Below are 12,817 nucleotides of genomic sequence, written 5' to 3'. Positions count from 1 at the left end.
CAGAAAAAACTGTAGGGTAAAAGATTTGCAGAGTCCTCTTGACTTAATTATTTTTCAAATGACAGAGGTAATGATTTACATAGACCTCAGTTAAGCCCTCTCAACCTTTTACAGAATTCCTAGAGCTACGTGGTGGCTCAGATACCCCAGGGGATAAGTTACTGTGGCTGAGAAGACCTGCTAGCTAATCACATTGATATTTATATCCCAAAGGAATGTGTGTGGTGTTTTAGAAAATATATAAGGTTTAGTGCCATACAAAGTAAATCCTCTCAGCTTACACCTACTTTTAGTCTAGTGAATGATTTTTGATCTGTGAATGAAAAAATATTTTTTTTAATTGCTTAGTGATAGCAACAAATGGACATCTTCATGGTAGACTTTGACTTTTAAGGCCCTGATCCTGATAGGAATTACCCATGAAACTTTACTCCCTCAGTAGTCTTCAAATAATAATAGTCTTCAAATAATACTAATACTGATAAATTTGTAATAGATATATCTGACATACAAGTAGAATCTCACAGATAAAAATTTTAATTTTAAATCAGACCAAAGTATTTTTAATAAACTGCTATATAAGCTTTGATTACCCAGTTACTGAAATATGTACTTTAGACTGTAAAAGTCTAATATTGAGGACATTTGCTCAGTATTAATTCATTGCATGGTGCACATTTTAAATCATCATAATAAATGTGTCCATTTTTAGAAGGTTGTCGGTTGTTCAGCAGCATACAGGAATATGCATCAACTAATGGTAAGGAGTGAAACTGAGCAGTGAAATATGTGATATTTGGCTCTTTCTTTCTGCACTGAAAAAATAAACTCCTGTAAGGATTCAAACAGTAGCTATGATCAAAGTGCACCTTTTCTCTTACTGGTTATCAATAGGATCCTCCACTCAACTACCTCATGAAATCTGTTGGACCTTAATGGCCTCAAGAATGGCTGAAATCAGCTGATGGTGTGAAAAACCATTGGGAGAACATTTCACACCCACACATACGTAATAAATGTGCACAGAGTTATCATTGTAGATTTAAATAATATTTGAATTATGCCATTACATTTAAAATAAAGCCTAGCACTTGGTCAGTATAACATAAAGCTGCTGTCTTTTCTTTCAAAAATTATACACATGAAAATACAGACAAAACCTCATCTTGCACATCTTAGTTTCCTTTGATCATTTCTTCAAGAGAAGAATGCTTATGAGAAGCGCTAACTAAATTATTCTAAACCCATGCTGTGTGGTAAATGGAACATTGTGAAAGCAAAGTTTTCTGGACTGTAAAGATCAACGGAGCAAGTTACTTTTAAAGGCATTTTAAATCCTGAAATGGTGGATTTATAAACTAAATGATCCAGTCTTTCCATTTGGGAATCTAGTTTTGCCTTTCTTTCAGATTCCTAGAAAATAATTGAGATTATGGCCTGGGATCAGAGAGGATCTGATAATTGTATTGGAATTACTGAATATTCAAAAAATAGTCCTTGTGAGAAGACCACATAGAGATTACCAAGCATTTATCGATAAAAGTTTTGAGTATTTCTGTGACAGACCAGAGTTTGCCTGTAGATGGCACCAAAGACAGTCAAGTCCAGACGTGAAATCTCTCCGGGACTACTTCGGGTGTGAGAAAACCAAGGAACTGAGAATGAGAACAGGTTAACAGGTGAGGGTTCATGAGCAAGGAAGAGAGGAGGAAGGAGCAGATATTTAAAAGCAAAAAGTCTAGTCTACCAAATCACTCGAAAGACTGGAATATAAACAGACTAAATTAAAAACTCAGAAATAATTCTGGAGGACTTTCCTTTAATGATGATTAGGAAGAATTGGGTTTTACTGTGTTTATTTGGCTAAATATTACAGTCTGTTAGGGAGATCATTGCAAAGATAAGATCAGTTTGTTCTGGAAGCCTTGGAGTTAGAGTAGAAAGTTAGTATCTAGAAAAGACCAGCTGATTAATATCTAGTTGTGATGAAACTGCTGTGATTTCCTTTGAGTCAAGTATTCACATATTCGACTTTGACATAAATTCCCCTTTGAACTTGGGGTCAATAATGTCTTTGTAACTTCAGGGGAAGGTGTTGTCTAGGCGTACCGTCTGTTCATATTGTATCCTGGAGTTTGATACACGGAAACTGATTTTCTTGTTTTCATGGGTGTAGGACATACTCATAAGCAAATCAAAAGTTATGGAGCAGCCACATCCCAACTGCTAGATAGTGTGCTCTATAGGCCTTTGGTACAGAAAGCGTACCAGAAAGGGCCTAGCCATGTAATGGTATCTTTCTCCGCTTGCAAGCAAAAGTAGTATAAATATTAAGTTTCATAGAATGTGAACACTTTAAATTAGTTCATATTCCACAGCATCCACTTATTAAAATGTTTTAAAATATATGAACAATTAAGCATGAAAATGTTAGGTACATGTCTGTTCAGGGATTTAATCAAGATGTATCTATTTCAGTAACCCATTCCAGGAAATGAATCCAGTCTTGGCCCCCTCTGCCCATACTGTATGTGTGAAGAGCTCCAGGCGCCTCTGATGATGCTGCATCAAAGATTTTCCACATAGGCTGGCTGCTAACTCAAAGAAGAAACTTTACCAGTCTATGTGTGCAATGAATGTTCTGACATCCCCTTGCCCTTTCTATGCTCTCTTACTTGTTAGAAGATGACTGTGAGATTTTGAACAGTTGGGGATCTGAAATTGAATCTGAAGTTTACAAATGACTCTAGGTTGGGATTTCCAAAGGAACATGAAGTTAGGAGGCAGCCAGCTTCCACTAAATACCAGGGGATTTTATCTTATGCATGATTCTGCTCTTTTATCAGGTCAACCCAAAATTTCGGTTTAAGGGAGTTGATGGATTCAGTGGCTAGAGCACTAGGGTGGGTTTGGGATATTAGGTTGAACACCCTGGCCCTCTATATCCTTTTTCTAAGAGCTTGTGTAGGACAATCAATTTATTTGTGTTTAGTTCCCACTCTAAGGCATCATAGTATAGCTTTATTTCACAGGAAGTATTGGGAGGATTAAACTGCTCATACAGTGTAATGAGGAGACTGAGGTATGTCTGAGAACTCCCAGTCTTTGGGCTCAGTGGAACTCAGATCTGCCACTCACATTTTGGGTTGTTCTCTAATTGTCTTAAGTAAAGGTAAAACATATAAACAACTTTTCCTTTGGAACTGTGAAGCAGTATTATACTGAGTAGGATGGTCTTACTCTAAACTGGAAAAAAGGTTATTGGTGTGATAATATAGGGTGTAGTTAGATCCTTTCTGATCTGATGTAGCATAAACAATTTCTAACAGAACTTTGATTTTTAACTGTGTGGTCAGCAGTGTTTTATTTGTGTAAGTCATTCATAAAAGCTCGATGCAGAGGATTTAATCCTTACTTATTAGATTGCCCAGAGAGGTTATAGAACCTCCATCCTTGAAGATACTCAAACTCAGCTTAGAGCAGTGTGCCCTAAGCTGGCCCTCTGAGGAAGTGATTGAACCAGAGACCTCCAGAGATCCTTTCCAGCATGAATTACTCTGTGATTCTATACCTCATTGTGGTAACATTGTGATATCACCATTTGTCTCTTTGCTACTTCAGATGGCATCCACATAGACATCCTGCAACCAAAGGTTTTCTCTAGGGCAATGACACTGTCACATTCATAGAACACTCCATGCTATTCCTTAAGAAAATTGAAGGCTGCCACTGGCTGAACTTAAATTCAGTGAGATGAACCTTCCATGAAAACTAAATTTTTGGAATTTGTTTCCTTTAGGTGGGAAATATTATCTTCTTGTTTGGTTAGCTCTAAAAATGCGAATCCCAGTGCCAACAGAAGACTTAATAGGGACTAGGTGTTGTTTTTGCTGAACAGTCTGTGGGCTTTTTTTTGAAATTGGGGACTTTTTTGAATTTATTGTTGTTCCTTCTAATGAAATGGCTGGATGGTTTTAATAAGATTTAAAACTCATCTTCTTGCCACGAGTTACTGTTTAAGAAAAAGAGATTTTCTCATAAACAAAATTCTCTGAGTTTTACTTGAAGTTGCAACCTACACAAGAATTGACTGATTCTCAGAAGTACTTAATGCCCCCTTGTGGCAACAGAAGGCAGTGATGTGCAGTTGTTTAGCATCTCTGTAATACAGGATAGGCCACTATGTAGTCTTGCATTTCTTGCATTCCACATGAGACTTTCAGATGTGCAAGGAATGCAGTATCAGGTCTGTCACTTATGTATTGTGTGTGCCGTCTGCTTGTGAACTAGTGACCGGACATTTTAGTGATTAGTAGTGTGAAGTGCTAATGTATATATTACATCTGTATATTGCTGCAGATCTGGATTGTCTGGTTTTTTTTCTTCAGCAGATAGGAAAACGAATAAGGTAAAAGGAACCAACAGAGTCTCATCATTATGCAAAATATTTCAGTGCTGCAATTAACAGCAGCTACAATTTAAGCCCAGATTTAACATCAAAGGCGGTGAGGATAGAATTAGGATTTATATTCATTATAACTCTGCCAAGGCTTCAGTGAGTCTGATTGCTAGAATTCCTCTTTTGCATTAGCCATCTTAAATCTGCCAAACAGCTCTCTTACATGCCTGGGTATGAGTGAGCTGTACTTGCCTCACATAATCATCTCACAATTCATGGAAATGCCAACATTGAATGTTACATAAAAGTTCCAGAAGTCTTTGTTTCTGCTCTTCTTCAAAACAGCTGCCAAATTATGTTATAATTATCATCCAGTTTCAGCAGAGTATTAAAATGACAGTCTACTTGTGAGCTGGAAACACGTCATGATAGATGGGAAAGAAGACAACTAAATGTTGGTGGGGAAATTTCCAACCCACTCAGCCAGAAATGCACAACATCTACTCAGTCTATTGAGCTCTGCATTTAACCATGAACATTATTTACTTTGTCCATTAATGAAGACAATGCTATAACTAGCTCTAAATCCTGTAAGACACTTATCAAAGGAAAGACTATTTCTCAGTAATTTTCAGACTTGAGAAAATTGCGAATATTATGGATTATATAGATGAGTATTAATATAATAAATGAAAGAATGGAGTAATAGCCATCAGTTAGCAATGTAACAGAGCTTTAAGGTAATCAAGCAGCAAGATTGGCTGTTTTTTTGTCTGTAGGAAACACAGAAATTTACAAATGTGGCAAAGTATTATTGTTTTGTACATATTAAATGATAATAAGCAACATGTTCATGATTCACAGAAAAACCTCCAGGCCTGTGGCCCATGTTGTCAGGGGACTGTGACTTGTGACAGTGTCAGAGTTGGGATTAGACCCTTCTCCTCTATCTCACAGCTGTCTTAGATTTCATGAAAGATAAATCTTCTTAAGGGAGAGTTACATTTTAGGCCATAAACACTTTCTGATGATACATGCTGTAGCCTAGTACTTCATTTTGTAAAATTACCCACAAACTTATTCCATGTTTTGAGCTATGTGTCAACTCCTCTTAATTTTTTTTCCTCATATTCTCAGGATTGGGACATAATAAAAATTATTTTTAGGTATCTTGTTAGCATTGCTTTTCCTCAAGGATCAGAGAATTAAGCAGAAATAAAACTTAATGAAAGCCTTAAAAGATGTCATATTGTTTAAGATCATTGCCAGACACAGGTCTGGCAAGTCAGCATGGTATGAGGATGGAAAGTCAGCATAAGTATGAGGATGGAAAACCTAAACAAAATTTAAAAAACAGCTTTTTCCCCCAAGGTTGTGGTTTTTTAAAATTTTTTTTTCCTCCCCTCTTCCAGCCACAATTTCAACATTATGAGTGGCTGAAAATCACAAAGTCCCGTCTTTACAATGGAAATGTAACAATACCACGTGACCAAAACATCTGTACATTGCAAGATTTCTCAGCAATCCGGTGTCTGAACTTGATGTATGGGGAATTGTTTACTCCTGCAACAATATAACAATGTACAAACACATGCTGAGTGCGAAGTGCTTGTTGGACGAGGTAACTGGAAGAGTCAGTCCAAGATTGCCTTTGGTCTAATGCTGTTTATGCCTTCACCAGAGATTGGAATTCTGTCAAGGAAGAAAATGAGAAAGGCAGGGAATAAAACTAGATGAAAGCGGTTCTTAACATCTTTAGAAAAGACAGATAAAAATTACTTAAACTCCTAGCCATGGAGGGCTCCCGAAGTTATTATAACACTGCACAAGCTACTGCTAAACTGAGATTCTGGGGGCGTAACAGATTTTTCACTCCTTAAAAAGAGTAAGTGCAGAGAGGAGGAGTGCGTCTGTAAATTCATATTTGTGGGAAATCCTGAGTTAAAGGTAAACTATCTTTAACCCGTTACAAACTCTGATAATAGCCAAGGAAGCAGAGAGTGAATTAGGTCGAGCCTGTAGCTTTCAATATGAGGGATTTTTTAGTTTTGTTATTCCAAAGAAAAAAATATCAGTAGTGATGTAATTTCAAAATGGGAGATTCAATGGTTAAGGGCTAAGATCTGCATAATATAATGCCCTATTTGGGGCTCATAAACAGAAGCTGCAAAAGCTGCTGCTAAAGCAAATTCCTCCAACAGTGTATCTCTCTCCTCCCAAACTCTGGCTAAGATTAGCACGTGTGTTTGTTAGAGTTATTGCCACCTGTCCTAGTTCAGCTGAGACAGCCCTGTTTTCAGTGACTTCATCTCTAATATATGATGTATAATGTCCTATTTTCCTTTGCTGCAATTCTAAAAGAAATATCCTGACCAGTTCACATCATCCCTGTGAGGTTTTCTTTAGGAATTTGATTTAGTTTCTCGTAGGACTGCCCAGTGAAATTTGCACTTATCAGATGATTCTCCAGCACAAAATTCTGTACTGCATTGCAGCAGTTCTAGCCTTGAAAAACAATACCAGTCTTATTTTACATTACTGAATTAACCACTCAGTAATATTGGCTAATGTTTGATAGTGGTAGATGAAGAAATAAGTTTATGTAGGTGGAAGTGTGTTTAAAAATGAAAGTGACATATGGCCAGAAGTGCAGAGCACCCACCGCCGAAATGGAAATTCAGAGAGTGAATAGGTGTTCAGGATGTTTTAAAAATCTGGCACTTTTTGTCTATGGATCAGACACGTGACAAATTAACCCCAAAGCTGTTATTATTGATTGGAAGAACAAGCTTTACACTGGGCCTAGATATGCTGTTGCTGCAACAGAGACCTAATGGGAATAAAGCTATGACAATAAAGGAGTATTCGCTAGTATAAAAATTGTGGCAGAAAGCACCAGGCCAAAGTACTTGGATGTACTCTTCATGCCACAGTTTAAATGCAGCCCTAAATGCATTTTTAAACACAAATTTGATGAAGTTTCCAATAATCTTACCTTCCACTCCAATTTTGCCATCACCATCAGTGTCACCTGCAGCCAGAAAAGCCTTGGTCTCCGCGGAGGTGAGGACTCTGGCACTCGAAGAGAAATTCTTCAGAAACAACCTGAAATAGAACAGGGTAGAGTGCTGTGCTTGAGTTTTATTCTCTGAAAAGTCCTTGACGTATTGGTATTTCTTGTTTTCTTAAACCCATGTCAAAAAACCCATAAGGTAATGCCTGCTCTTAGTATCTGAGAAAATCCAACAGATTCAAGGAAAGATAAGGAATTGTGTTTTGTTTTTAAAATAACAGCAAGTTTCTTCTAGGACACCAAGCAAATTCAAAGGTTTGGGTTGTTTAAAGAAATACAGCAGCTGAACAGTACTTACTGAAGCTCTTCTTCTTCAATGAAACCACTCTTGTCCTGATCAAGGATTCCAAAAACTTTCTTTATCTGATCAGGAGTTTTGCTGGTTAAACCAACCGTGGAGAAGAAAGACTTGTAGTTGAAGGAGTCATCAACTGGAAGAAATAGAAGTTGTTTAAATATTTTCCCTTGAAGTTGCTACTACTGTATGTGTCCTTGGGAATATGCGTTTTCTTAATCATCAGCCTGCTCCTCTTTCTTGTGTTCCCCAGTGTAGCAAAAAAGAAGATACAGTGGATAATTTCTCTTTTTAATCACTCTGTGCCTGTGGTCATGTATCCTTTCAGCCAGTTTGAAGTTTTCTGCTACAATGCACATTCTGCTAAATCAGGATTTGTGCAATGTGTCAAATGCAATTAATAACAAATATTTAGAGGCTGCTACTGTGGCTTACAGACCAACTCCTATAATTCTTACTTTATCTTCACTTAGTCCTTACTTTGGTGAAGGAGTTGGTAGAAAAGTAACTCACTCACAGACAAACTAGCTCTTTGAGCATTTGGAAAATTGTCTTGATCTTGCCGAGGAACTCTTAAGAGAACTGAGACTGGTCATTGCTTCACAAATGACACTTTGATTCTGCAAGCTGAGGCTTTTTTTGACATTTTGAAGGAAAAGTCTATTTAAATGTAAGTCTTTAATAGTTTGAAAAATTGACAGAGTTTAGAGTTAAGCCAGCCCTAACTGAAACTGTGGCCCTTTAATTGCTGCTCTGTGTTTTGGGGAATGTTACCCACCAAATAACCACTTGTGAGACTTTCTGAATTCAAGGGGCTATAGTGTAATGTAGCTAGAAAGAGATCTCACAGGGAAGGAATCTAAGGGGAAAATGATAGGCATGTCATCTTAAGACATAAAAATGATATGCATCTTCTGGCTGCAGAGAGACCATTCCTTACCCTGGCAGCTGGAGAGTGCAGATTCAATATCTTTAGCAGAAAGGATGTCAGTGATGGCCATTGTTGAACTGTAAAATAAATTAAATGTGAGCTACTTAGTCATTAAAATGACTTCTCTACCTCTTTCATGGCTCTATTTGAAGTTGCTGCTGTGACAGTACATGATAAGGGAGACATTATTCATCTAATTGTAAGCGGAGCATACTGTAACAGATGTCTGCAGCAGGTGCTTCCACTTAAAGCTGGGTAATGAGGGAGGAATTCTGCATGCAGGAAGATCTGATGCCTGTACTGCACTGGGAGAGCAAATCAAAGGTGTCTAGCACCACAAAACTTCATGACTTTTTTCTGGTTTCTGGAGGTGGATTATTATTAAATTAAAATAGGCATATATTTACAGCATACATAAAAGATAAGGCTTAGTATGTCTCCTGGAATAAATGTAATTGGAATTTAAAAAATCTAGTAGTATTATCAATAAATGTAGTGATATTTTCAAAGAATGAAAATAATAGTGTAGAATAAGTAATAATAATTTTACTCATTTCAAGGAAATCTAAATTTGAAGAGTAAGTTTCTCTGTTTAGTTGCAACAATAAAAGTAACTACGCTATAAATTTGGCTTGCTGAGCTGCTGCATCATTAAAAAACTACATTTCATGATAGCTTTATAAAAAAGTTTTCCTAAGTATGTTGTGGGGTTTTTTTTAATTCCACGTAGGTGATAATAAACCATATTTTTATCCAGATTTTGGCATTTCAGTATATTGATGTGCTTAGAACAGAGGTATTGATACTTAATATTCATTCCTAGCAGAGTGGAGGAGGCGTTTTCTTCTGACACAGCAGCATTTGACAAAAGATACTCTTTGTACCATTCAGCCATGAACAGCTGCAATAGTTTGCCAACATAATACATATTGCTCAAGAAAATGCTAAAAGGCCCGAATTTCTAGCCAATTTTTTAGTGTGAACATAGCATCAATGCATTTACAGTTTGGTAAACTGCACACACCAGTGCAGACTGGTTACAATTTAAAACTTGCAGCATTACTGTAAAGTAGCTTCATGTTAGTGAAGGAAGGGGAACTAAGGCATAGAAAAGTTATTCCTGAAAGCCCCAAGAGAACAGAAATACCTTTTCATAAATCCCTAACTGATCTTTAAGAACATCATTCCTCCTGTTTAAGCATGGAAAGCAGCATTCATGAGAAGGAAACCAGTGCTGGTAGCCATTTCTAGTTGGTGCGCTGGTTTGAGATCTACACACAGGTTTAAACTTTGCCTAAAATACGAAATGGCTGCCTCTGTACCTGTTGGTTTGCAGCAGAGGAAATTGTCTATCACTTCAGTCCCTTTCTGAATATCTCAGAAGGTGTAAGGAGGCAATGGGAGAAATTCACGCTGATGGCGATGGGTACTTCTCCAGCTAAAGCGGATGAGTTACTTCTGTTTTGCTAGCAATTATTTTGTCCCAGTCGCTTCTTGTGCAAAGTGCTTTCCCCCTCTCAGCACTACGCAAGATAATTTGGAGCTCTGCCATTCACCTAATTCTCACTGCTGACAGGATTAAAAGTGGGGAAGAGTTGAAGGAAAAACTAAAAATTGCAGCATTTTTTACAAGGGGCATCATTCCTGTCTTTTTCCATCCTGTGATCTGAATGCTGATTCTATTCTATGTTAGCTTGTAAAAATACAACATACTGGAAGCTGATATAAGAATAGTTATTTTAATTGCGTAGGCTCTTTCCATTTAGGGAGCATTTTGCTTTGTGCTTTTTCTGAAAGCAGGGGATCTAATCAGCTTACCTTTGTGGTCTTCTTGGCTGGATAAGGAAGCAATCTGGTTGGGAGGAACGTACTTGCTGTGTGTCTCCAGCAGAGCTGAGCTTGCATATATATACTTTAAGTTGTATACCATATACAGATTTTAGATTTCAGCGTCACGAAGGGGGAATGGTGTCAAATGAACTTGCCTAACTAATCATCTTGCACTATTTTTATCTCAAGAGAATACATATGATATTTGCAAACGAAACAAGATAAGTGGCTGGATAGGCGAAAAGGACAGAGTCATATTAAATTTCTTCTGATTTAAGCAGAAAATAGCAACTTCTCTATATGATGTAGGACAGGAAAAAACCCCCACTATCTGATATGCTTGATCCAAGGAGTCAGATGAAATGAAGCACTACTAACTTCTGAAGAGATGCCTTTAATGAATGTTTAAATGCGATAACTTGTTATCTTATCTGTAGACGCTGCATGTGATAGAGTTCCATCATTAGAGCACTAAACAAACAAACAAAAAATATCCTCTTCAAATATTGTTCGTGTAGCAAATAATTTAGGGAAAACAATAGTCATGTTGTCTCCCAGAATGTCTGGTTTGTTGTTTTGAAAAAAACCCCACACAGTCAATTTGTTGCTACAGGAGGTAAAATAATATTATGTCAATCCATCGGAACAGTTGGTTGGGGGAGGGTATTTTGTCTGGTATGTTTCCAGAGAAAATCTTACAATTCTGCAAGGTTCTGACATCCTGTTTAGTCATGTATGTATGAAGCAAAGGGGTTGTGATCTACCCAGCTGTCTCTAAGACAAAAACCCCTGAGCCCTACATGAAGGATCTTTGCTTTCAGAACAGAGAGAAAAATTTCAATGGCAGCATCACTGCAGGGAACAATATGTGAAGAGTGGCATTGCAATTTTTTAGCCTACCCTCCGATCTCTTTTAGAGAAGTGATTATTTTTTAAATGTTTTGGCCAGTGCTGTTTCCAAGTGTTCCTTTGTGTTAGTTACTTTAAAAAAAAAAAAAAAAAAAAAGCATAGAAACAATTTGATCATCTGTTTTCTTTGTGAACGTTGTATCCTAACTGGCTGAAGAGCCTGTCAGCTTGGATCTCACTTGTGCCTTGAGGCAGCAGAACAGTGAAAGACAAGTCATATGGATGACAGCACAAGATAGCATTATGGCCGGGGTAAGGGATGGCAAGAGATGACAGTGCAATTGGCATCACAACTTGAGGTGGTGGCACAGTAAGAGGTGACAGTGCAGAGACTGTCTTAATGTCAGAGACAGTATCAAGGAATCTTTTTTCCAAAGCATTTCCCTCTAAGATGGAAGGCAAACCTAGCCAAGCACTGAAGCCAACCACTAGTAAATAGATCATAGTATGAGGCAGAAAAAGTGGCAAATGGGGTACCTATGAGCCCTTAGTGCATCCAACATTGACAGCAGCTGTTGAAAAAGCAACAAAAGACTATTGCAAAAGATACTGTGTGTGGAGGGGGTGTTATTTTTCTTACTGCATATAAACATAAGAAAAACTATTGCTACGAGGTTTTTTCTCTTTTTACAAATTCTGAATGTCTGTCCTTCATGAAAAAGTTTCAGACACAGATAATTCTTGTGAGGGGAAGAACCAGTGGTTAAGAATGGCTGTGGAAGATTTCAGCTTTCCCAGTTTTGTGAATGGGTTGTTGACCAGCTGACGCTGAAAAATTTCAAGAAGAATTTGATGGATAGATATTTAATACTGGCTCTTGTTGCCACTGGTGACATCTGGTAGAAGGGATACAAATATCACTTTCCCCCCTCAAAGTCTTCTAAGAAATGACTTTTATTCTACATGGGAAAAAAATTCCTCCCTTGTGCACACACCACCCTTTTCTCCCTCTCCAATTCGGAAAATTGCCTACATAGTGCCAACAACTGATGTGAAGTAAGTAGGGCGTCCAACATAAAAACTGATGGCATGATATGACCTAATGAAGCTAAGTTAAGAGGAAGGCCAAATTCTGCTGAAACTCTTGGACTGCAGGAGTCTACATGGGAATTTGGTCTCCGGTGTCTATTTCAGAGAATGCATTTGATTTTAGATGCAATGGCTTCTCATTTTGCCCAGAGCTAATTCCACATATGTTAACCCCTCGCCCCCACTCTTCCCTTTAAAAATAGCATTGATTGCTGTTATTTCCCTTAATGCCTGTGGACTGTTGCCATTAGGTTGAACTTCTGTATGTGAATCACATAAGGATGGAGTCTTTAAAAAGTGTGCTTTGTTTTCTAAGAGGCTTCAACAAGATGATTCATTTTGTTCTTTGAA

General features: G+C 37.6%; 1 protein-coding gene across 1 annotated transcript; it reads right to left on the bottom strand.

The window, feature by feature from the left end:
- Window positions 1-5,221: 5,221 nt before the first annotated feature.
- Window positions 5,222-10,628, bottom strand: LOC141950694 (parvalbumin, thymic-like). Its single transcript, XM_074885870.1, is given in 7 exon segments — window positions 5,222-6,091; window positions 7,395-7,504; window positions 7,771-7,903; window positions 8,708-8,775; window positions 10,517-10,551; window positions 10,553-10,598; window positions 10,600-10,628. Coding segments are annotated over 7 exon segments (447 nt in total). The 3' UTR covers window positions 5,222-6,065.
- Between the last annotated feature and the right edge of the window lie 2,189 nt (window positions 10,629-12,817).

Source organism: Strix uralensis, chromosome 16 (genome assembly GCF_047716275.1).
Source record: "Strix uralensis isolate ZFMK-TIS-50842 chromosome 16, bStrUra1, whole genome shotgun sequence".
Taxonomy (NCBI): Eukaryota; Metazoa; Chordata; class Aves; order Strigiformes; family Strigidae; genus Strix; species Strix uralensis.
The sequence above is the reverse complement of the archived record's forward strand: the minus strand, read 5'-3'. Positions and strand labels throughout refer to the sequence as shown.